Source organism: Jaculus jaculus, chromosome 18, assembly GCF_020740685.1.
Source record: "Jaculus jaculus isolate mJacJac1 chromosome 18, mJacJac1.mat.Y.cur, whole genome shotgun sequence".
Classification (NCBI taxonomy): domain Eukaryota; kingdom Metazoa; phylum Chordata; class Mammalia; order Rodentia; family Dipodidae; genus Jaculus; species Jaculus jaculus.
This window is the reverse complement of record NC_059119.1, coordinates 11015239-11039543: the sequence shown is the minus strand read 5'-3', so window position 1 is coordinate 11039543 and position 24305 is coordinate 11015239. Positions and strand designations below refer to the sequence as shown.

Here is a 24305-nt window from a genome sequence, read left to right as displayed (position 1 = left end):
GTTTAGCAGCTAAGGCATTTACCTGAGAAGCCAAAGGACCCAGGTTCGATTCCCCAGGACCCACATAAGCCAGATGCACAAGGAGGCGCACATGTCTGGAGTTTGTTTGCAGTGGCTGGAGGCCCCGGAGCGCCCACTCTCTCTATATGCTTCTTTCTTGATCTTTCAAATAAAAAATTAAAATATTATTTTAAATATTTAATATAAGTAAAAACATTGTATACATGTAGAAAAGTATCATAATGAAACTCCTCATTATGGATAAATAACATATACCAACAAAAAAAAGAAGGAAGAGGAAGAGGAGTTGGCAGCTCTTTGAACCAAACCTAGTGAGGCCTGCCTTTAATTTCAGTTGCTCTAGAAGCTGAGGTAGGAGGATCACAAATTCAGAGTCAGTCTGATACACAGAGTAAATTCAAAGCCAGCCTGGGCAACTTTATGTCTAAAAAAAAAAAGATTTTTGTTTTGAGGCAAGCACAACAGACTGGCCTTTTTTTTCTTTTTTCTTTTTTCTTTTTCTTTTTTTTAATGAGAAAGAACAAGAGAGAGGGAGAGAAAGAGGGCGAATTTGCATGCCAGGACCTCTAGCCACTGTAATTGAATTCCAGATGCATGTGCCACTTTGTACACGCGTGCAACCTTGAGCATGCATCACCTTGTGCATCTGGCTTACGTGGGATTTGGACAGTCGAAGGTGGGTCCTTAATTTTTCACAAGCAAGTGTCTCAACAGCTAAAGCATCTCTCAAAAAAATCTTAAAACTTGAAAAGAGCTGGGATAGACATATAGTTCAGTGGTACAGAACTTACACAGCATGCACAGGGCGCAGGTTTAATCTCCGACACCACCACAACCACACCAAAAAAAAAAAAAAAAAAAAAAAAAAAAAAAAAAAAAAGGCTCACCTGCATCCATGAGGAGGTGGCTTGTGAGGGGGTCTTTGAGGGACCCAACAGGGTGACTAGAGAAGGCAACCCCAAAAGGACATCCAAAGCTATCCCCCCGCAGGCCCACCCCTCTCTTCCCTCTCTAGCCTGGGGGGAAGGCAGGAGGAGGATATTCTAATGGCTTTAATATGGAAATTTAGCTTAAATTTTCCCTGCCTTTCCCACACTCTAAAACTGGAATGCAAGTATTTTTTTTTTTTTCACTTTCAGAGAAGCTCTAAAGATTAAAGGAAGGTCTTGTACCCTTGATGAAAGCAGAATTTTTCCCTCTGAACTCTGTCTTGTGGCATGAGAGAGTAAAGGATAGCAGTAGAAGGGAGGCTAAGATTTTTATAGAGCGAGACTTTTTTTTTTTTAAGTTTAGAGAGATTTTATTAGAGTAAGAGGAGAAAGTACAGAGAGCTTCTGCCCATGAGACGACAGGAAACGGGTAATGACCCTCAGAAGTGGGAGTTTTGGTGGTTGGTTTTTTTTTTTTTTTTTTTTTTTTTTTGAGTTAGGGTCTCGCTGTAGCTCAGGCTGAGCTGGAATTCACTATGTAGTCCCAGGGTGACCTCAAAATCACAGCTATCTTCCTACCTCTGCCTCTCTGGGGCCCTGGGATTAAAGGTGTGAACCACCACACCTGGCTAGAAGTAAGACTTTGTTGAGAGAACAAGGAAGGAAAAGGACAATGAGACCAGAAGTGTCCAGCCCTCTCCTCCCGAGACCCCGGGAGGAGTGACCACAGTGGGGTGTGGGGATGCGGCTCTGGACAGATGGACTTTCAGTTTTCACTCCCCTCCTGAGCCTAAATTCCTGGGGTCCAGATGTGTCTCAGCAGTAATAACCCCATCCCATGGCACTCTGTAGAAACAGAGAGCTTAGAAATCTCAGTGCTGAGCTAGAGAGATGGCTCAGCAATCAAAGACACTTGCTTGCAAAGCCTGATGACCCCAGGTTCAATTACCTAGTATCCATGTAAAGCCAGATGCACCAACTGGCACATGCATCTGTAGTTCATTTGCAGTGGCAAGAGGCCCTGCTCCCCCCTTCAAATAAATATTAAAAAAAAAGAAAGAAAGAAAGAAAGAAATCTCAGCAGAGCGTGGTGGCATACACCTTTAGTCCCATCACTCAGGAGGCAGAGGAAGGAGGATCACCATGAGTTCGAGGCCACCCTGAGACTACATAGAGAATTCCAGGTCAGCCTGGGCCAGAGTGAGACCCTACCTCAAAAAAAAAGAAAAAAAAAAAAGGAGAAGAAAGAAAGAAAAAAGAAAGAAAGCTCAGTGTTTTTAAGACATGAAAGCAGGAAGTGGGTTGTTGGAAAGAAGAGTTTGATTTATTTGTTTTTAATTTATTTATATATGAGTATGTACGGGCACACCAGAGTCTCTCACCACTGCACACAAATGTCTGCTTGGGCTTACATGGGCAGCTGGGGAATTGAACCCAGGCCAGAACAGCACGAGCAAGCTCTTTTACCTACTTAGCCATCTCCCAGCCCCTGGCTTTGTCTTTTTGACAGAAAGACTGAGACAGCCCTACAAAAGAAGAGCTACTTGGGAAGAGGAGAGTGCCCAGGGGAATAGGGCAGGGGAAGAGGGACAAAAGAGCGTGACAGGATGGGAAGAGGATCCAACAACAGAATGAGCCTGGTGTGGTGATGCAAGAGCGCCTTTAATTCCAGCACTCAAGAGCGCCTTTAATTCCAGCACTCAAGAGGCAGCCTGGGACTAGAGTGAGGCCCTACCTTGAAAAAAGTACAGTATGTTCCCATGTTAAGACTCTGAATAATTTTTTTTTTTTTTGGCCAGGCGTGATGGCACATGCCTTCAATCCCAGCACTCTGCAGGCAGAGGTAGGAGGATCACCGTGAGTTCAAGGCCACCCTGAGACTCCATAGTGAATTCCAGGTCCGTGAATCCCAGGTCAGCTTGGGCTACAGTGAGACTCTACCTCCAAAAACCAAAAAGGAAAGAAAGAAATGAGTGGAAGAAAGACAGAGAAAGAAGAGAAAAGAAATCACTTCAGTGGCCATGAAGGCCTCATCCCAGAGGCCTTGGCGCCGTGGACAGCTCGGGCCTCAGAGCAACCAAACCGTTGGTGTGCCTTCCCAGCACATAGGACGAGACAGATAGATAGGCGTCCAGTCAAGATGAAACTGCTGGGCTGGAGAGATGGCTCAGCAGTTCAAGGTGCTTCCTTGAAAAGCCTTACAGCCTGGGTTCAAGTCCCCAGCACTCACATAAAGCCAGATGCACAAAGAGGCACATGTGTTTCAAATTTGTTTGCAGTGGTAAGAGGCTCTGGTCCACCCATTCTTTCTCTCTTTTTCTCCTTGCAAATATATAATAAATAAAAATATTAAAGGTGAATGTGTGTGTGGAGGTCAGAGGTCAGGTAACTTCCTTGAATACTCTACACATTATTTACTGAGGGAGGGTCTCTGACTTGAACCTATTCCAGCTCAGCCTGGGCTAGAGCGAGACCCTACCTCAAAGAAAAAAACAACTGGTGCATTCTCCACCTTTTGCATCTGGCTTATGTAGGTGGCTGGGGAATTGAACCTGGGTCAGCAGGCTTTGTAAGCAAGCACCTTTAATGCTGAGCCATCTTCCCCACCTCCAAATTTGACTTTTAGAAAATAAGGAAACAGAACCTCTCTTGTACACCAGGCTTGAGGACTGACATTTTATATTCATGACATCTCTCATCCTGTCCTGCAGGACCCTTCAGATCCAGCCAAGATACTCCAACGTGTCTCAGGGTCAGAGCTCACTCCCACACCTCCTTTTCCATTGCTATGCCAGCCCCTCCTTACTGCCCACAGCCTACAGAGGCCTCTTGTGCCCTCCTCCGAAGCTTGAAGCATCACGGGCCACACAGGAAGCTTTGGGCTATTCTCGCTGCCTGGGTGGGCCTCCATCACGAAGGTGGAGACGTAACTCCTACCTCTGGTCTTCATTTGTTTGTTTGTTTTTCGAGGTAGGGCTCCGGCCCAGGCTAACCTGGGATTCCTCTCGGGCTGGCCTTGAGCTCCCGGTGATCCTCCTGCCTCAGCCACCTGAGGGCTGGGATTAAAGGCATGTGCCACCACATTCGACATCTCCTTCCTCTGCGCTGCTCTTCTAATCACCTGGTCAGGTACCACCTGCATAGGGTCCAGGGCTGGAGCCACCTGGCAGCTAGACTGACTCTTGGCCATTCTCCTTTTCCTCATCATGGCCAGCTTGGTACCACGTTAGCCAACGTTCTGGGCAGGTGCCAACTCCCCTCTGTCTGCAATAAGCAGACTGACTGCGGGCCGACCCTGTGTGCTCCTCACCCAGCAAGCGGGTGTCTGGGGCGTCTCTCTACTTCCTCCTCTGCCTGCCATACATGGGCAGATTCTGCGGGAGCCCGACGTTGAGAAATGCTCGCGATGCGTGTTAAGAGCCCCTGAGCTCCGTGTACACCAGAGCTCCCCCAGATGTAAACATTCGGGCCTCTCTTCTCCAGCTAGATAAACTTCAGGCTTTTAGGGCAAGGCTCTGCCCTGGCACACTCCCCATGTTTAAAGAAGATGTCAGCAGGAGCCTGCACTCTTGGCAGAAGCTGCATCTAAGTCTCCCAGCTCAAGTCCCGAATTCAAATTCAAGGCCACTGATGCCCCTGTAAGGGGCTCGGGGCTCATGTGCCAAAAGAACAGCTCCGGTTCCTTCCTGTGGTTTAAAGTTGGGGGGAGCCTTTAGGAGCAATAAGTACAGAATGCTTCCGAACCCCTCAATGTCGTCCAACACCCTGCCTGCCTTAGAGACGTCCTTTCACGGTTAGCTGTCTGGGGTAGTTCTGGTGCCGGGGATTGAACCCAGGGACTTGCACATGCAGGCAAATGCTCCGTCATTGGCCAGTATGACTTTTATTTGATTTTTCCTCATTATGTTGCTCAAACTGGCCTTAAACTTGATGCTCCTGCTTCAGCCTCTCAAGCAGCTGGGGTTACAAGCTTGTGTCCCCACAGCCAGCATCCTGTTAAGCTTCAGCTGTTGGGAATATAAGAATGATGACCCCTTCACCACCGCACAGCCACATCTTGAGCTTTAGTCATCATTTGTTATTAATTTTATTCACCTGACTTTTTTTTGTTTATTTTGTTTTTCAAGGTAGGGTGTCACTGTAGCTCAGGCTGACCTGGGATTCATTATGTAGTCTCAGGGTGGCCTTGAACTCATGGCGATTCTCCTACCTCTGCCTCCCGAGTGCTGGGATTAAAGGCGTGCGCTACCACGCCCAGCTTTTAAATTTTATTCCTTTTTTTGAAACAAGATCTCATGTAGCCCAGGTTGGCCTCAAACTTGGAACTTTTTTTTTTTTGAGGTAGGGTCTCTGTCTAGGCCAGGCTGACCTGGAATTCACTCTGTAGTCTCAGGGGGGCCTCAAACTCCTGGAGATCCTCCTACCTCTGCCTTCCGAGTGCTGAGGTTAAAGGCGTGCACCACCACGCCCAGCTTAGCCTTGAACTCTATCCTCTGCATCCACTTCCCAATGCTAGATCACAAATAGTGAACATCACTTTCAGCAAATGTGATCCTTTACACTGGGTTCGTGGGCTGCAGAGATGGCTCAGCAGTTGGAACATTTGCCTGCAAAGCCTAAGGACCTGAGTTCAATTTGGCATGCCCATTTTCTCCATCTATCTCTCTCTCTCTCTGCTTGCAAATAAACAACAAATTTTTTAAAAAATAAACTGGATTTGTGGAGCTGAATAACAAGCTTACTGGGTTGCCCCTTTTCTTTTTTTAATTTTATTTAATTATTTGAGAGAGAGAGAGGGAGAGAAAAAATGGGCATGTCAGGGTCTCTAGACATTGCAACCAACTCCAGATGCGTGCCACCATTTAGCCGTAGTAAACGTGGTCATCTACCTACTAGATCCCCCAGCAACCCACTGTACATGTTATGGTGGACAATATTTAGCTACCACACTCTGCAGGCCTTGCCTCAGAGCCACCCTGTGAATAGTGACCCCTTCCTTAGGTGACCCACACGCAACAGTCCATTCTCGTTCACCTTCTGCCCAGCAGGGCAGCCCTGATAGGACTCGTCAGCCCCCGGTCAGCCTCGGTGGTCCCAGGCTGCTGTGGAACGTGCTCAGGTTCAGCATCGTCCTCAGGGCGCTGCTGCCTTCCCAGGGGCTCCTTAACCTGGCTCTTGACTGCTAGACTCTCGGGGTCAGAATCTGCTTCCTGGGCTGTGTGAGCGACCTGGACTTTCTGTTCCTCATCCTAGCAGAGGTCCTGATAACCCCCCCCACCACCACCCACACGCACTTCCTGCTGGTGGGACTTTTTATACAACCCCCCCCCACTTCTTAATATCTGTGTGTGTGTATGTGTGTGTGTGCCAGGGTCTCTTGTATACACCTCTCTTTTTTTAAATTTTTTATTTTTATTTATTTTATTTATTTATTTATTTGAGAGCGACAGAGAGAGAGAGAGAGAGAGAGAGAGAGAGAGAGAATGGGTGCACCAGGGCCTCCAGCCACTGCAAACGAACTCCAGACACATGCGCCCCCTTGTGCATCTGCCTAACGCGGGTCCTGGGGAATCAAGCCTCCAACCAGGGTCCTTAGGCTTTACAGGCAAGCACTTAACCACTAAGCCATCTCTCCAGCCCTTATATACACCTCTTTATATCTGGGTATTGGGGAACCAAACCAGGCCCAGCAGACTTTATAAGCCAGCACCTTTGACCATGGAGCCACCTCTCCAGCCCCCTCACATGCACCTTTAAAGAGGCAAGTTTTCGGTGTTTTTCTTTTATTATTTAGCGACAGGGTCTCCTGTAGCCCAAGCTGGCCTCAGACTTATGGTGTAGCTTCTGATCCCCCAGCCCCTATCTCCAGAGGAGTGTTGGCATTGCAGGCATGTGTGCCCCCACACCCAGTTTTACCCTCCAGTTTTGATGTTCCAACAGGAGCAAGAAATGCCATTCTTTTTCTCTTTTGACAGAGACGGACCTTTAAGACGATGGTCTAGCGTGGACTCCAACGGCCTTCTCTGAGCCACAAAGCCTGCCAGACACGCCTGTGTCCTGGGTGACTCCCACCTCTCCTCCCCTGAGGCGCCAAGCTTTATGACACATACTTGGGAAACTACAAGAGCATATGATTTAAGGAGGAAATAAAAACTCAGATTTAGTAGCTCCAAAATATAATCCCCATTTCATACACAATGGAGGTGGTGGGGTGTTGGGGAGAGGGGGTGCGCTATTCCCGGCTTCTGGGACTGGCGACATGCTCTCAAGGCATCTCAGCCCTGCCGTGGGGGTTCAACAAACTCCAGCTGCCCGAGAGCAGGAGGTCAGGATGGCCAGGGGATATGTTCATGTTGGGCTGACATAAGAATGTCTGCCCACTTTGCCCTCTAGGACCCCAGAACAAGCCCAAAGTTGACTGGATGCTACTGCTGCCGCCATGTGACCAAAGGCGAAGGCCCTCCTGTAAGAGACCAAAGTCCAGGCAGACCACGTTCATCCACTCCAGGGTAGAAACAGGCCTTTCCCAGTGACCTGCCCAGGGCAGTCGGTTCTGCCCAGGGCTCGGGAAGTCCCAGGCCCTCTACCCAAAACAAGCTGTGTCCAAAATCAGCTGCTAGACTCTCCAATCCCAGCCAGCGTCACCACCTGAGGCGACCTCCTGGGGCTTGTGAAAGCTAGCCTCCAGTGCGTCTGTCCTGGCCAGCTAGTCCAGATTAATTAGGGAGCTTTAGGCCAAAGAGTTGGACACCGTACCTGGGAATAACCCTGAGTGTATCCTCTGGCCTCCACACCCAAGCACACATGCACACACATGAACATGAATAGACACATATGCACACACACATGCACTCACATTTTATTTATTTATTTATTTTTTTAAATTTTATTTATTTATTTGAGAGCGACAGACACAGAGAGAAAGACAGATAGAGAGAGAGAGAGAATGGGTGCGCCAGGGCTTCCAGCCTCTGCAAACGAACTCCAGACGCGTGCGCCCCCTTGTGCATCTGGCTAACGTGGGACCTGGGGAAGCGAGCCTCGAACCGGGGTCCTTAGGCTTCACAGGCAAGCGCTTAACCGCTAAGCCATCTCTCCAGCCCTCACATTTTATTTATTTATTTATTGTTATTTTTATTTTATTGTTTGCAAGCAGAGAGAGAGGGAGAGAAGAGAGGCAGAAGAGAGAATGAGTGCGCCGGGGCCACCAGCTGCTGCAAACGAATTTCAGATGCACGTGCCGCTGTGAATCTGGCTTAACGTGGGTACTGGGGAACCGAACCTGGGCCATTAGGCTTTGCAGGCGAGCGCCTTGACCACTAGGCTGTCTCTCCAGCCCCCACACTTAAATAAGGGAACAAGAAAGATAGCCCTCATGTGCTTTCATCCCCTGCATTTCAGAAGCCTGCCCTTAAGGCCCCATGCCACAGGCGTGCCCAGGTGCATGCGTGTGAGAGAGACTCACTCACCAGCTCATTCAGTGCTCAGGGCATAAGCACAGAGTCAACCACAGAGAGTAGGTGGTGGGCACACCCAGGGCAGCCCCTTGGGCCTTGCTAGTGTTCACAGGGGCCCGTCTTTGTTCTGGGACAGTGGTTCCCAAAGTGCGGTCCATGGACCAGGGCCACCAACATCACTGACGAACTGGTTACAAATGCTTTGGCTTCTAGCGTCTCCCTTCTGCCCATGTCCAGCTTCTTTAACTTTAAATTTTATTTTATTTTGTTTGTTTGTTTCTTTTTTTTTTTTTTTTAACTTTTGAGGTAGGGTCTCGCTCTAGCCCAGGCTGACCTGGAATTCACTATGTAGTCTCAGGGTGGCCTTGAACTCTAGGCAATCCTCCTACCTCTGCCTCCCGAGTGCTGGGATTAAAGGCGTGCGCCACCCACGCCCGGTTTTGTTTATTTATTTATTTTGAGGCAGGAGCTTGCTCTAGTCCAGGTTGACCTGGAATTCACTCTGTAACCTGAACTCACAGGGATCCTCTACCTTAAGCGCTTAAGGTACAGGGATTTGAGGTGTGAGCCACCACGTCTGACTTTTACATCACACTTTTAGATGCCGTCTCCCATGTTAAATGTGACATGTGCACCTGTCTTCATTTGAAACCTGCAGGTAGAGGGCAGGGCGTGGTGATGGCTCACATAGGGGCCAGCCTGGTCTGCGGTGAGTTTAAGGTCAGCCTGGACTGGAGTGAGATACTACTTCAAAAAAGAAAAGAAATCAGGGGCTAGAGAGATGGCTTACTGGTTTAAGGCACTTACCTGTAAAGCCAAGGGACCCAGGTTCAATTCTCCAGTACTCACGTAAAGCCACGTGAACAAGGTGGCTCATGCACCTGGTGTTTGTTTGCAGTGTCTAGAGGTCCTGGTGTGCCCATTCTCTCTCTCTCTGTGTGTCCCTCTTTCTCTTTCTCAAATATGTAAGTAAATAAAATAAAATAAATCATCAAATGTGATGGCTCACACATATAATCCCAGCACTTGGGAGGCTGAGGTAAGAGGATTGGCATGAGTTCAAGTCACTCTAGGCTAGAATGAAACACTGACTCAAAAATAAGATCCCCCCCCCAAAAAAAATGAGGGAAGGAGGAGGGAGACAAGAAGGGACGCCTGAGTACTATTTATCGAGGTTCAATTTCTGATTTTACAGCTAAGCAAAGTGGGGCTGAAGATGAGCAGGATTGCCTGAGGTCCGCCAGCAAGTTGGGGATGGTGACGGGCGACCAGAACGCAGACCTCTGAGCATCCCTCATAACTCAGCTGTAAATGCACCACCACACCCTGGATATTTATGCACTAGCTAAGCACTTGATGCTAGGTGCAGCTCCTTCCCTGGGCAGAATGTAAACACTGTGACTATACCCTTCATACCCACCCACCCCCCCCCAGTCTGTGCCTAGTCCCCCAGAAGGCTCTCTCTGCTTCCCAGCGGATCCTCAATCTTTCCAGAGATGAGGCCCAGGCACCCAAGCAGAGGGTGGGACAGGGCCAGAGAGGAAGCCCCACCTCACGAGCAGACAGCTCCCCTGCCAAGGCCCCTGTCTGCCTTGCAGAGAAGCAGCTAGGAGCAGCAGCAGCTGGCTGGCAGCTTCAGGGCCCCCCACCCAGCCTGGCCTTGCACCCTAAAGCCTTGCTGCCCAGTTGGCTTGTGGGATCCACTGACTCCAATTGAGCACGCCTCTCATCTGGAACATTCCCTGAATTGCGTTAAGAGAGACGTGGGTTCAAATTGTGAATGGTCATGTGAGTACCCTGGGCTGGTCTCGTCCACCTCCACAGAGAAGGCTCTGGATGGGCGGTGCGTTAGGAGGAGGGCCCCTGCCCTGGAGTGGCGACGTTTGGGAGGTCTGGCCGGGATGCCACTAGGCTGTCTAGTCATTCTCAGTTTTGCTTGAGCCATAGATGTGGTTCCCCAAGCTACACGTGCTCCTCTTTGGCTCTTCTTCCCGGCCGTGTATTCGCACATCGAAGAGGATTCCTCTCCTGTAGCAAACAAGAAGGAACTGCCCAGCCAGGGCCTGCGGCTTGAGCCCAGAAAGCACCATGGAGGACTGTCCTGTCGGGACTGACACCAGCATCTTGTCTGGCTTTGAGAGCAACACCACCAACGTCACAGCCTTCTCCATGCCCGGCTGGCAGCTGGCACTGTGGACCGTAGCCTACGTGGCCCTGGTGCTGGTGGCTGTGGTGGGCAATGCCACCGTCGTCTGGATCATCCTGGCCCACGAACGGATGCGGACGGTCACCAACTACTTCGTCATCAACCTGGCTGTGGCCGACCTGTGCATGGCCGCCTTCAACGCCACGTTCAACTTCGTCTATGCCAGCCACAACATCTGGCACTTCGGCCGCGCCTTCTGCTACTTCCAGAACCTCTTTCCCATCACAGCCATGTTTGTCAGCATCTACTCAATGACCGCCGTGGCTGCGGACAGGCGAGAGGGGCGGCCGGGGGGTGGGGGGAAGGAAGGAGGGTGCGGGGGGGGGGTCTCGCTTGGCCAGGGCCCCAAGTCACACAGCAAGGTAGGGGGGAAGGGGGCGGCACTTGTCTCCCAAACCTCATCGTGATCCAGAAGCTACGGATCTGGACAGGGAGGGATCTGGATGGCCCAAGCAGGGAGCGTTGAGGTCAGACATGGGGGTGACTTTGCCCTGGGAAGCTGCCAGTAAGGGAAGAGTAGGTGGTGGTGATGGCAGAGAATCCTGGGGTGCACTGGCTTTCTGGATCTACAAGGAAATGGTTGGCGTTGCATGAGATTTTTTTTAATGTAGTCAGACAGGGGTGTTTTCCCGACTCTGCTTGAAGGGGCTGCAGACTGTGTCTTCTGGGGAGAGGGGCTGGGGCAGGGGTCCAGCGGGCAGCAGCTGGCTTATCGGGACAGGCAGGACTTGCTGGAAGGGGAGTTCAGTGCCTCGGGGAGTTGGGCTGACCCACAGATGACAGGATGAAGGTGGGAAAGGCACAGGAAGTGTGACGGAGGAAGACGGGCGCCTGAGATCTTCCCAGACAGGGTGGTTGGAGGGCTGTGAACCTCAAAGTCTCCCCCACCCCGCCTCACCTCGACTCCCCCAGCGAGCTTCACCCACAGCCTTCCCCTGCTCCTCGTCAGCTGCGGAGCTGTGGAGTTCTCTGGTGACATCATTTGGGACATCTTTTACTTGGTTAGGAAAAAAAAGAAGCCAGGCATGGTGGCACACGACCTTTAAACCCAGCACTCGGGAGGCAGAGGTAGGAGGATCACCATGAGTTCGGGGCTACCTTGAGACTATATAGTGAATTCCAGGCCAGCCTGGGCTAGACTGAGACCCTACTTTGAAACGAAAAAAAAAAAACAAATGTGTGTGTGGCCCACACCTTTAATCCCCGCTCTAGGGAGGACGAGGTCGTAGGAGGAGTTCTGCTAGAAGTGAGTTCCAGGTCAGCCTGGGCTACTGAGACTCTACCTTGAGAAAACTAAAAAGAAAAAATAATAATAAAGTTTGGCACTCGGCTGGTAGAGTGCTTGCCTAGCACGAAGCCCTGGGTTCGATCCCCAGGATCACATAAAACCAAGCATGGCGGCATTCACCTGTAATCCCAGGACTTGGGAGGTAGAGACAGGAAGATCAGAAGTTCAGGGTTGTCCTCAGCTAGATAGTAAGTTTGAAGTCAGCCTGGGCTATATGAGACCCTGTCTCAAAAACAGAAAAAGGGGGAGAGGGGATGGGGAGAGAATTTGAACATCGTTCATGTAGGTTTCACTTCTAACTTTACACCATGAGACACTGAGTCTTGAGAGCTAAGCAGGACTTTGAAGTCAGGGGTAAAGCCAGGGGCCTGGAGTCCAAACCTCTGACCTACGGGCTCAGGGCGGGTCTCGCATGAGGGTGAGGTCTGAGCACAAGAGCAGGGAGTTGGTAGAATCAGTCTGGGAGGTACTGAGGAATGAATATTCCAGGCAGACGACAGATGGCCATGTTCCCTTGGGTGCAATCTTATGTGCAAGATGCTAGGAGATGAACTTTCCTACTCGTGGACAGGGGACCCATAAAATTCAAAGCCGCTCTTCCTTCCCAGCCTTGTCCCAAGCTCAGGTTTATGGCCAGGGAGGTCCAGACATCGTCCAGAACCAAGGCCATTTCTGGAAAATTTAAAGGCAGTGCATAAACAGGAATATTTCCACTCTCCAGACTCGAGGTCCTGCGTAAACATTAATTTCCTTCACACAACAGCCCAAGTACCTGCCGCTTACAAGATACCCCACCCGCTGGCATTGGCTCATGGAGGTGGAGATGGAAGATCTAAGAGCTCAGACTGTTTGCTAAAGATCCTGTCCTATTAAAGCAATGGAGACAGGATTCAAATTCACACCAGCCCGATTCCAAATCCCAGGGCTTTTGTCCCCGCCCCCTCACCTCACAAATCAATTTTACAATTTTTAAAATTTGATATTTAATAACTATGTCTCAGTATGACCGCTGATCTTTGTAATTCCATATATTACTTGGTTTTTAACGTTTTTCACTTTTTGTGAGAGAAAGCAAGAGAATTGGCATGCCAGGGCCTCCACCCACTGCAACCAAACTCCAGACGCATGTGCCACCTTGTGCGCATATGCAACCTTGCATGCTTGCATCACCTTGTTTGTCTGGCTTATGTGGGATCTGGAGAATCAAACATGAGTCTTTAGGCTTCACAGGCAAGTACCTTAACCATTAAGCCATCTCCCCAGATCACCACATACTATTTTTTAAAAATGTTTTGTTTGTTTTTATGAGACGAGGTCTCCTAAAGCCCAGGCTGACCTTGAACTCACTATGTAGCTGAGGCTGGCCTTGAAGTACTGATCCTCCTGTATCTATTTCCTTAGTGATGGGATTACAGGCATGTGCCACCAAGCCTGGTTGCAGTATAATTTATTCACATAAAAGTCTTATTCTGGGGCCTGGAAAGATGGCTTAGTGGTTAAAGCGCTTGCCTGCGAAGCCTAAGGACCCAGGTTCAACTCCCCAGAACCTATGTAAGCCAGACGCATTAGGTGGGGCATGTGCATAGGTGGCACACGTACTCAAGGTGGCGCGTGTGTCTGGAGTTTGCTTGCAGTGGCGAAGGCCCTGGCATGCCAATTCTGTCTCTCACTCATAAAAAGAAGGTCTTATTCTGGATCGAGAGAGATGGCCCAATGGTTAAAGCCACTTGCTTACAAAGCCTGATGGCCTAGGTTCGATTCCCCAGTACTTATGTAAAGCCAGATGTGGCGCATGCATCTGGAGTTTGTTTGCAGGGGCTAGAGGCCCTGGTGTGCCCATACTCACTCATTCTCTCTCTCTTTGTCAAATAAATAATTTTTAAATAAATCTTATAGCTGGAGAGATAGTTCAGAGGTTAAGGTACTTTATCTGTAAAGTCTAAAGACCTGATGTGGTTTTTTTTTTTTTCTTTCTTTTACCAGGTAGGGTCTCCATCTAGCCCAGGCTGACCTGGAATTCACTATGGAGTCTCATGGTGGCCTTGAATTCATGGAAATCCTCCTACTTCTGGCTCCCAAGTGATAGGATTAAAAGCGTGCACCACCACGCCTGGCTTTAAATATTTTATTTTTATTTATATATTTATATGACAGAGAAAGAGGAAGAGAGAGAAAATGGAGAATGGGTGCACCAGGGCCTCCAGCCACTGCAAATAAACTCCAGATGCTTGCGCCCCTTGTGCATCTGGCTGACATTGGTCCTGAGGAATCAAACCTGGGTCCTTTGGCTTTGCAGGCAAGTGCTTTCACCGCTAGGACATCCCTCCAGCCCTGAAGACCTGAGTATGATTCCTCTGTACTCACATAAGTCAGATGCACAAGGTGGTGCATGCATCTGGAGTTTGTTTGCAATAGCTACAGGCCTTGGTGCGCCCATACATGCTCCTCCCTCCCCCCATGTCTGTATCTCTCTGCTTGCAAATAAATGAGTAACATATATTCTCTCTCTCTATCTATGTGTCTCTCTCTCACAGTGCTCTCTCTAAAAAAATAAAAATAAATTACAAAAAAAATAAATTTTTAAAGGTGCTGGAGAGATGGATTAGCTGTTAAAGAACTTGCCTGCGAAGCCTAAGGACACATGTTCGACTCTCCAGATCCCACATAAGCCAGACACACAAAGGGGAAGCAAGCACAATGTCTCATGTGTCCACCAGGTTATGCAAGCATCTGGAGTTTAATTGCAATGGCTGAGGCCCTGGCACACCAATTTTCTCTCTCTCTCTCTCTCTCTCTCTCTCTCTCATGCACTCTCTAAAAATGGAAAAAAAAAATAGGGCTGGAGAGATGGCTTAGTGGTTAAGGCATTTGCCTGCAAAGCCAAAGGACCTCAGTTTGATTTCCCAGGACCCACATAAGCCATATGCACAAGGGGGCGCATGCATCTGGAGTTTGTTTGCAGAGGCTAGAGGCTCTGGCATGTCCATTCTCTCTCGCTCTCAAATAAATAAATAAAAATAAAGTAAAAAAATTAAAAAAAAATGCTGGGCATGATGGTGCACGCCTTTAATCTTAGCACTTGGGAGGCAGAGGTTGGAGGATCACTGTGAGTTCAATACCACCCTGAGACTGCATAGTGAATTCCAGGTCAGCCTGGTCTAGAGCAAGACCCTACCTCGAAAACCAAAATAATAATAATAATCAAACACATGTACCACCTTGTGCATCTGGCTTAAGTGGGTACTGGGGAATTGAACCCGAGGCCTTAGGCAAGCACCTTAACAGCTAAGCCTTTCCTCCAGCCCTAAATAAAATATTTAAAAAAAAAAATCTCAGCCAGGCATGGTAGTACACACCTGTAATTTCAGCACTCAGGAAGTAGAGGTAGGAGGATCACTGTGAGTTCAAAGCCAGCCTAGAACTACAGAGTGAGGACCAGCTCAGCCCAGGCTACAGTAAGGCCCTATCTCCAAAAGCAAAAAAAAAAAAAAAAAGTCTTATTCTCTGGATATGGTGGTAAATACCTGTTATCCTAGCATTTGAGGGGAAAAGGCAGAAATTCGAGGTCATCTTCAACTTCATAGTAAATTTGAGACTAGTCTGAGCTACATGGAAACCTGTCTCAAATAAATACATAATGCCAGGCGTGGTGGTGCACGTCTTTAATCCCAGCACTCAGGAGGCTTAGGTAGGAGGATCACTGTGAGTTCGAGGCCACCCTGAGACTCCATAGTGAATTCCAGGTCAGCCTGGATGAGAGTGAGACCCTACCTTGAAAACAAAATAAATGAGTAAGTTCAGCTTCTCGGTCTTAGCCATGCCCCCAGCGCTCCCGGTCACAGGTGGTGAGTGGTCACCAAACAGGACACTGCATGTGTTAAACATCTCCACGGATACAGAAGGTTCCAGCTCCGAGATGAATGCAAAGGGGGCTGTCATGGGGCACATGGTATAGACCCTCTGATTGATGCTGGCCTGAGCTTCAGGCTAATGCCGCACACTCCATCCCTCTCCAGGTTGGCTCACAGGCAGGCAGTCCACTACCTCTGGCTGCCGGAGGGTCTGTCGGTGCCTGGAGGGAGGCGGCGCGTTCATCTAGGCTCTGAGGCACTAGCGAGCTATGGCTGTGGCACAGTCACAGGCCCCCTGGCTCTTGGCAGGTCTGGTTTTATGACTTGACCACCTGCGGGCATGGCACTGGTGTGTGGAGGAGCTGGAGGAAGAGGGGGCAGATCCATGGTGAGGGTGCCCACCGCTCACACCACTGCACTCTGCCCACAGGTACATGGCCATTGTCCACCCCTTCCAGCCACGCCTGTCAGCCGCGGGCACCAAGGCGGTGATCGCGGGCATCTGGCTCGTAGCCCTGGCCCTCGCCTTCCCCCAGTGCTTTCACTCCACCATCACGGTGGACCAGGGAGCCACCAAGTGCGTGGTGGCCTGGCCCAATGACAGCGGGAGCAAGACGGTCCTCCTGTAAGGGCCCCCGGGGACCAGGGTGGAGTGCCATGCATGTCTGCTTGTAGGTCAGCTTGTGTCTGTTGTCCTGTGCATGCCTGACAGGAAGTACGGATGCGCGCGCGTTGATACTGAATGTCTAATCCTCCTGCCTCCACTCCCCCAGGGCTGAAATGATGCGTGCGCCTCCGCACTGGGTTTAAAGTGTTTTACATTCTATAGCATTTTATTTATTAATTTGCAAGCAGAGAGATACAGACAGAGAGAGAGAGAAAAGTATGGTCACACCAGGGCTCTAGCCACTGCAGATGAACTCCAAATGCATGTGCCACCTTGTGCATCTGGCTTTACTTGGGTACTGGGGAATCGAACTCGGGTCATTAGGCTTTGCAGGCATGCACCTTAACTGCCGAGCTATCTCTCTAGCCCTGTTTTACTTTTTTTTTTTTTTTAATTTATGTGAGAGAGAGGAAAAGGCAGAGAGAAAGAAAGAATGGGCACGCAGGGGCCTCCAGCCACTGCAGATGAACTCCAGATGCATGCGCGTCCTTGTGCATCTGGCTCACGTGGGTCCTGGGGAATCGAACTGGGGTCCTTAGGCTTCGCAGGCAGATACCTTAACCGCTAAGCCATTTTCCCAGCCTCTGTTTTACATTTTAAAGGAACATAAGATTTGGTTAGCTTTTCTCCTTTTTTTGTTATTGTTACTATTTCCTTTTTTTGTCACATGGAAGGATGGGGCTCATGCTGGCGACCTTTTGCAGGGGAAGCCCCTTTTTGGTACATACCCTAGCCAATGCTGCCTTTAGTTTTCTTTAAACCAAACCCCAGGGTGGAGTTGCACAGTGGAGTGGGGGAGGGCGAGGGGTCCACGGATACAGCTCTTGGGAGCTTTCGAGTGGACCTGGCCACCTGCAGCGCAGACCTCCGTGTCTCTCCAGGTATCACCTTGTGGTCATTGTGCTCATCTACTTCCTGCCCCTGGTGGTGATGTTCCTCGCCTACAGCATCATCGGCCTTACACTGTGGAGGCGCGCGGTGCCAGGACATCAGGCGCACGGTGCCAACCTGCGCCACCTGCAGGCCAAGAAGAAGGTAGGATGTGGGGGCGAGGGCGCGGGGTTGAGCAGGCCTACCCTGGAGAATCGCTTCTAAAGGCCACCCGCTAGAGGGCGCCCAGCAGTGCAGAATAAACGGGCCCTTGTGCCCAGCCTGAGTCTGAACTTCCTCTCCACCAGATGCATACGCCTTGGTCTTTGGGTAGATACTAAGTTAATATAACGTTAAAGAAATAAACTTTCTAGAATGTTTTTTTTCTTTTCTTTCTTTCTTTCTTCTTTTTTTTTTTTTTTGAGAGAGGGCCTCGCTCCAGCCCAGGCTGACCTGGAATTTACTATGTAGTCCCAGGGTAGCCTCGAACTCACAGTGATCCTCCTACCTCTGTCTTCCGAGTCAGAGCAGTCGTTTTAATTGAGTGGTTCCCGGCCGGGCGCGGTGGCACATGTCTTTAATCCCAGCATTCAGGACGCAGAGGTCAGAGAATTGTGGTGAGTTTGAAGCCACCCTGGGACTACATAGTGAATTCCAGATCAGTCTGGGCTAGAGTGAGACCCTACCTTGAAAAACCAAAAACAAAACAAAACAAAAAAAAAGGACCCTGAAGTGAAGGGCTCAGGAACACGAGGCGTGAGAGGTTAGTGAGGGCACCCCAAGCTAGTCCCGGGGGAGCTAAAGCCTGGGACAATAGGGGCCGAGGACTGACCTGAAACTATCCCGGACCAGTTTGTGAAGACCATGGTGCTGGTGGTGGTGACATTTGCTGTGTGCTGGCTGCCCTACCACCTCTACTTCATCCTGGGCAGCTTCCAGGAGGACATCTACTACCACACGTTCATCCAGCAGGTCTACCTGGCGCTCTTCTGGCTGGCCATGAGCTCCACCATGTACAACCCCATCATCTACTGCTGCCTCAACCGCAGGTGAGCCCCCCAACCGCAGGTGAGTCCCCACCCCCGCCGCCCACCCTCAGGCCTCCATGGGACTGTGCGCAGCAGGATCTCCACCTTCACTCTTGCCCAAGCCTGGGGGAGCTGTCCCCTACCCCATGTAGGAAATGGTGTCCTCAAGTGACCCCAGAGCACATGGCCCGGGACTAGATTGAGCTCTGTCTGCTAACCCCCCAAGCCTTGTCCGATCCCTGGGATGCTGTTCCTACCACCTCTCTGTCCACCCATCTCTTCTGAGGTCTAAGTCAAGGGCAAGGAGGAAGGCAGAAAAGCAGGGTCACAGAGCTGGAGGGAGTATAGAATGAGAGGAAGAAAGAACAAGGTTGGGGTTGGAGAAATGGCTTAGTGGTTAAGGTGCTTGTCTGCAAAGCCAAAGAGGCCAAGTTTGATTCCCTAGGACCCACATAAGCCAGATAGATGCACAAGGTGGCGCATGCATCTGGAGTTTGTTTGCAGTGACTAGAGGCCCTGGTGTGCCCATTCTCTCTCTCCCTCTCTCTGTTTCTAATAAATAAATTTAAATAAATCTTAGCTGGGTGTGGTGGCGTACACCTTTAATCCCAGCGCTCAGGAGGCAGAGGTAGGATGATCACTGTGAGTTTGGAGCCGCCCTGAGACTACATAGTGAATTAATTACAGGTAAGCCTGGGCTAGAGGGGGGAGGAAAAAAATAAAATATTAAAATAAGAGCAAAGTCAAGGAGAGAGGGCTGTCTTCTGAGCTGGTATATTATTATTTTATTGTGTTACTATGTGTGTGGCAGGGTGTTGGTGTATGTGTGTGTACGAGTGCATGTGAAGGCCAGAGGACAAATTCAGGTATTATAGTTACCTTGTCATTGCTGGCACAGAAGTGTCAGACAAAAGCAGCTGATGGGCTCTGTTGTTCTCAAATAAATAAATAAACAAAAATAAATAAAATAAACTTACATTAAAATAAAAAAGCAGAGCCAGGTATGGCGGCACACGCCTTTAATCCCAGCACTCAGGAGGCAGAGGTAGGAGGATCACTGTGAGTTCAAGGCCACCCTGAGACTCCATAGTGAATTCCAGGTCAGCCTGAGCCAGAGTGAGACCCTATCTTGAAAAACCAACAGATGAAAAAGTAAAAATAAATATAAAAGCAGAGCCAGGTGTGGTGGTGCACGCCTTTAATCCCAGCTCTAGGGAGGCAGAGGTAGGAGGACTGCCATGTGTTTGAGACCACCCAGAGATTACATAGTGAACTCCATGTCAGCCTGGGCTAGAGTGAAACCCTACCTCAAAAAAAATTTTTTTTTTTTAAATTGTTTGGTCTAGAGAGATAGCTTAGCAGTTAAGGCACTTACCTGTGAAGCCTAAGTATCCAGGTTTGATTCCCCAGTACCCACATAAAACAGATGCACAAGATGGCTAGCTGTCCTGGTGTGCCCATTTTCTCTATCTGCCTCTTTCTCTCTCTCTTGCAAATAAGCAAATTAAAACAAATTTAAAAACAATTTTTAAAATTTTTATTTATCTGAGTCAGGAAGAGAGTGAGAGAGTGAGAATGGGCATGCCAGGACTTCTAGCCACTGCAAACAAACTCCAGATGCATGTGTCCCCTTGTGCATCTGGCTTATGTGGGTCCATGGGGAGTCGACCCTGGATCCTTTGGCTTTGCAGGCAAGCGCCTTAACAGGTAAGCCATCCCTCCAGCCCCCAAACACCTTAAAAAAAAAAAAAAAAGCAGCTGATGGGAGGAAAGGGTATATTTTGGCTTACAGTCTGGAGGGGAAGCCCCATGGTGGCAGGGTTAAGCCTGGCATGAGCAGGGGCCGGGCGTCACCTCGGCCACAGCAGGTGGAAAGCAGCAGCAGGAGAGTGAGCCGAGCTGGCGCCGGCAAGCTGACAGGTAGTGAACCTCAAAGCCACCGCCTCCCCGCCCCCCAGTGACGCGCCTTCTCCAGCAAGGCTCCACCTCCCAAACTGCCACCAGCTGGGGACCCAGCATTCAAAACACATGACTTTATGGGGACATGTGATTCAAACCACCACAGGTGTCATCTACAGGAAAGTCATCCACGGTTGGTTTATCTGTTGTTTTGGCCTTTGCTTTTGAGACAGGGTCTCATGTAGCTCAGGCTGGCCTTGAACTCACAGTGTCTGCTTCCTATGAATATCAGCTCTACTTGGACCTCCAGTACTGCTGTAGAAAGAGCTAATTATTATTTTTTTAAAAAGCTAGAGCTGGGTGTGGTGGCTCACACCTTTAATATCAGCACTCAGGAGGCAGAGGTAGGAGGATCACCATGAGTTCGAGGCCACCCTGAGGCTACATAGTGAATTCCAGGTCAGCCTGGGCTACAGTGAAACCCTACCTCCAATCTTCCCCTTCCCTCCCTCCACCAACAAAAAAAAAAAACAAACTTTTTTTTGCTGTTGTTTCAAGGTAGAGGTCTCACTGTAGCCCAGGCTGACCTGGAATTCACTATGTAGTCTCAGGGTGGCCTCGAACTCATGGTGATCCTCCTAAGACTCTGCCTTTGGAGTACTGGGATTAAAGATGTGCACCACCACACTTAGCTTAAAAAAAAAAAGTCCCTTCTATTCATTCATTTATTTGCAGGAGTGTGTGTGGGTGCACACCAAGGTCTCTTGTCGTTGCCAACAAATGCAGGTACATACACCACCCTTTGAGTGTAACTTTATGTGGGTGCTGGAGTTGAACCCCAGGCTGCCAGACTTCCCAAGCAAGTGCCTTTAACCACTGAGACATCTTCCCATAAAGTTGTTCATTCTTTAATTTTTTATGGTACCAGAGTGCTGTACTCAAGCTACATCCCCAGCCCTCTTTTCACTTTATATATATATTTTGGTTTTTTTTTTTTTTCAAGGTTGGGTCTTGCTCTAGCCCAGGGTGGCCTGGAACTCACTCCATAGTCCTAGGCTGGCCTTGAACTCATGGCAATCCTCTTACCTCTCCCTCATGAGTGCTGGGATTATTAAAGGCATGTGCCACCACATCTGGCTCCAGATAACTTTTTTTTTTTTTTTTTCCAGCTAGGGTCTCACTCTAGCCCAGGCTGACCTGAAATTCACTATGTAGTTTCAGGACAGATAACATTTAAAAAATATATTTTTATTTATTGGAGGGGGGGGTGTTACATGCCAGGACCTCTTGCAAAAGAACTCCAGACACATGTGCCACTTTGTGCGTCTGGTTTTCTGTGGGTTCTGAAAAACTGTAACTGGGCCATCAAGCTTTGCAAGTAACCACTGAACCATCTTCTTCCCCAACCCAATTTATCATTGTTTTGCTCACACCTATGCTTGTGCACGCTTACATGCGCACTCTTGTCTGCACGTGTGTGCAGACAAGAGGACAAGCTCAGATATTGTTCTTTGGGTGGTGTCCACTTTTTTTTCACCCAGGGCCTCACCAAGGAGGCTCGAGTCGCTGGCCAGCACGCTCCAGCAATCAGCCTGTCTCTGCTTCATGGGCATGTACCACTTTTTAAAGTGGGTGCTGGGGATTGACCTTATGCTTGCCAGCACTTTGCCAAGGGAGCTATCTCCCAGTCCTGAGAGTTGCTTATTTTTTAAGCAAATGGACACACACTTGGTGGCTTCGTGTGTGAATGTTCATTTCAAGCAGTTCCTGGGGAGAGCGCCCCACGCCACCCACATGACCAGAGCCCTGATTCTTTTTTAAGGGATTCCTCTCTGAATACTACCTTATGTATTTGAGAGACAGAGAGTGAGTATGGGCACACCAGGGCCTCCTGCCACTGCAAATGAACTCCAGATGAGTGCACCATTCTGTCATCTGGTTTTATGTGGGCACTGGGGAATCAAACCCCAGTCGTTAGGGTTTGCAGGCAAGCGTCTTACCTGCTGAGCTATCTCTCCAGTCCAGGATACTTTTTTTTTTTTGTTTTCAAGGTAGGGTCTCACTCTAATCCAGGCTGACCTGGAATTCACTATGTAGTCTCAGGCTGGCCTCGAACTCACAACGATCCTTCTACCCCTGCCTCCCGAGTGCTGGGATTAAAGGCATGTGCCACCATGCCTGGCTTTGGATACTTTAGAAGCCAGACTAGAAAGCTTGCTGCTTCTATGTAATTATACTTGATTTCTTTTTGCTGTAGTAACAGGGGTCCAACTTGGCTTGAGCAACAATTTTAACAACTAGAGGAAACCACCCTAGGTTTGGCTGGCTCTCTTCCTCCCCCTCTCTTCTTCCCCTCCCTTCCTTTCTTCCAACAGGGTCTCATATCCCAGACTGGCCTCCATCTTGGTATGCAGCCAAGGATGACCTTGACGTATCCTCCTGCCTCCACCTCCTGATTACAGGTATATGCCACCATGTCCAGTTCACATGCGCCATGGATGAAACCCAGGCTTTGCAATCACTCTACCAACTGGGCTTCATCCCAGAATTTTTGTTTGGTTATTGTTTGGCTTCCCCCTGCCCCCAGAGAGAGAGAAGAGAGAGAGTATGTGTGTGTGTGAGAGAGAGTGAATTGGCAAACCAGGGTCTCAGCCACTGCAGTTGAATGCCAGATGTTTGTGCCACCTAGTGGGCATGTGCGACCTTGCACTTGCCTCATCTTTGTGCCTCTGGCTTACGTGGAACATGGAGAGATTTAACATGGGTCCTTAGGCATCACAGGCAAGCACCTTAACCACTAAGCCATTTTTCCAACCCCTTGTTTGGCTTTTTAAAAATATTTATTCATTTAAAGAGAGACAAAAAAAAAAGTGGGCTCACTGGGGCCTCTAGCCACTGCCAACCAACGCCAGATGCATGCACCATCACGATCACGTGCATCAGACTTTCATGGGTTTTGGTGAATCGAACCTGGGTCTGTAGGAGTCTCGAGAAAGTGCTTTAACCTCTCAACCCTCCCCCCCTCCTTTTTTTGGGCCTTTTGGGACAGGTTTCCACGATGTAGCCTTGGCTGGCCTGGATTTATAGCTGTCTTCCCACCTCTTGCTGGTTGTTTTTAAAAACCAAATGCACTAAAAGCATGCCTCTCTCAACAGCCCCAAAGCAATGGCAGGCTCTTCAGAGTGAGGCAAGACTGCTCTGCAAGTCAGACAGTTCTTCTGTCTCTACTTCCCTTGCTCAGGGCAACCCTCCACACACCCCCCCCCCCAGGTTTCGCTCTGGCTTCCGGCTGGCTTTCCGATGCTGCCCTTGGGTCACGCCGATGGAGGAGGACAGGCTGGAGCTGACGCACACTCCATCCCTCTCCATGAGGGTTAACAGGTGTCACACAAAAGAGACTTTGTTCATGACTGGGGACGTGGCCCCGCCTGCGGCTACCAACGGGCAGGCTGGAGGTTGCCAAGAGAGGGAGCCTGCTGGACCCTGATGCCTTGAATCCATATGTAGAGCCAGGCTTGGCATCCTTTAGAAAGCAGTCAGTGGAGAGATCTGGATGCAAGCCTGGCCTGTGCTCCGTCAACGGGAAAACAAGACGGTGCCTAGAACAGTACAGGCAATAAGGCTGAAGAGCCCAGACCTTGGGCTCCCGCGGGGATCCAGGAAGGGTCAGAGAAGACTGCGAGCCAGCACTTACCTCATCAGGCATTGCAAGCTTCAACGTAACGCAACACAAGAGGAAAATTGGATCCAGTATCCAGGAGACACTGCAGACGTAATGAGTAAAGACAAGTGACTTGCTGTTAGGGTGACAGGAAAAGGTATCAGGCTGTAGAGAGGATGAAAGGGGTCAGCTGCCCAGCTCCGGAGCACTGCTACCATGGTGACGGGAGACCACTGTTGGCAGAGCTTCCAAGAAAATCCTGGAATCCAAATTTCCATATGAAGGTTTGTGGCTCGCAAACACGTTGATAAACACCGGGCAAGCCTAACTGAGCACGTCTGTGGGCGGGGCACACAGGCTGAAGACAGCAGGGAGGAAGGTTCTTGCTGGGCAAAGCGCATCAGCTGGGTCCACCCGAGGCTCGAAGG

At 49.6% G+C, this 24305-nt stretch overlaps 1 protein-coding gene across 1 annotated transcript; it reads left to right on the top strand.

The window, feature by feature from the left end:
- The first annotated feature begins 10495 nt into the window (after nucleotides 1-10495).
- Nucleotides 10496-23703, top strand: Tacr2 (tachykinin receptor 2). The gene is made up of 5 exons (XM_004657883.2): nucleotides 10496-10887; nucleotides 16183-16377; nucleotides 17301-17454; nucleotides 18142-18338; nucleotides 23487-23703. The coding sequence occupies exons 1-5, from the start codon at nucleotides 10496-10498 to the stop codon at nucleotides 23701-23703; spliced, it is 1155 nt and encodes a 384-aa protein (XP_004657940.2).
- Nucleotides 23704-24305: the final 602 nt, after the last annotated feature.

Coding starts and splice junctions, on each gene's coding strand:
- Tacr2 (XM_004657883.2), top strand. CDS start 10,496: ATGGAGGACTGTCCTGTCGGGACTGACACCAGCATCTTGTCTGGCTTT. Junction 10,888..16,182: donor ACCGCCGTGGCTGCGGACAG/GCGAGAGGGGCG, acceptor CTCTGCCCACAG/GTACATGGCCATTGTCCACC. Junction 17,455..18,141: donor ACCTGCAGGCCAAGAAGAAG/GTAGGATGTGGG, acceptor ATCCCGGACCAG/TTTGTGAAGACCATGGTGCT.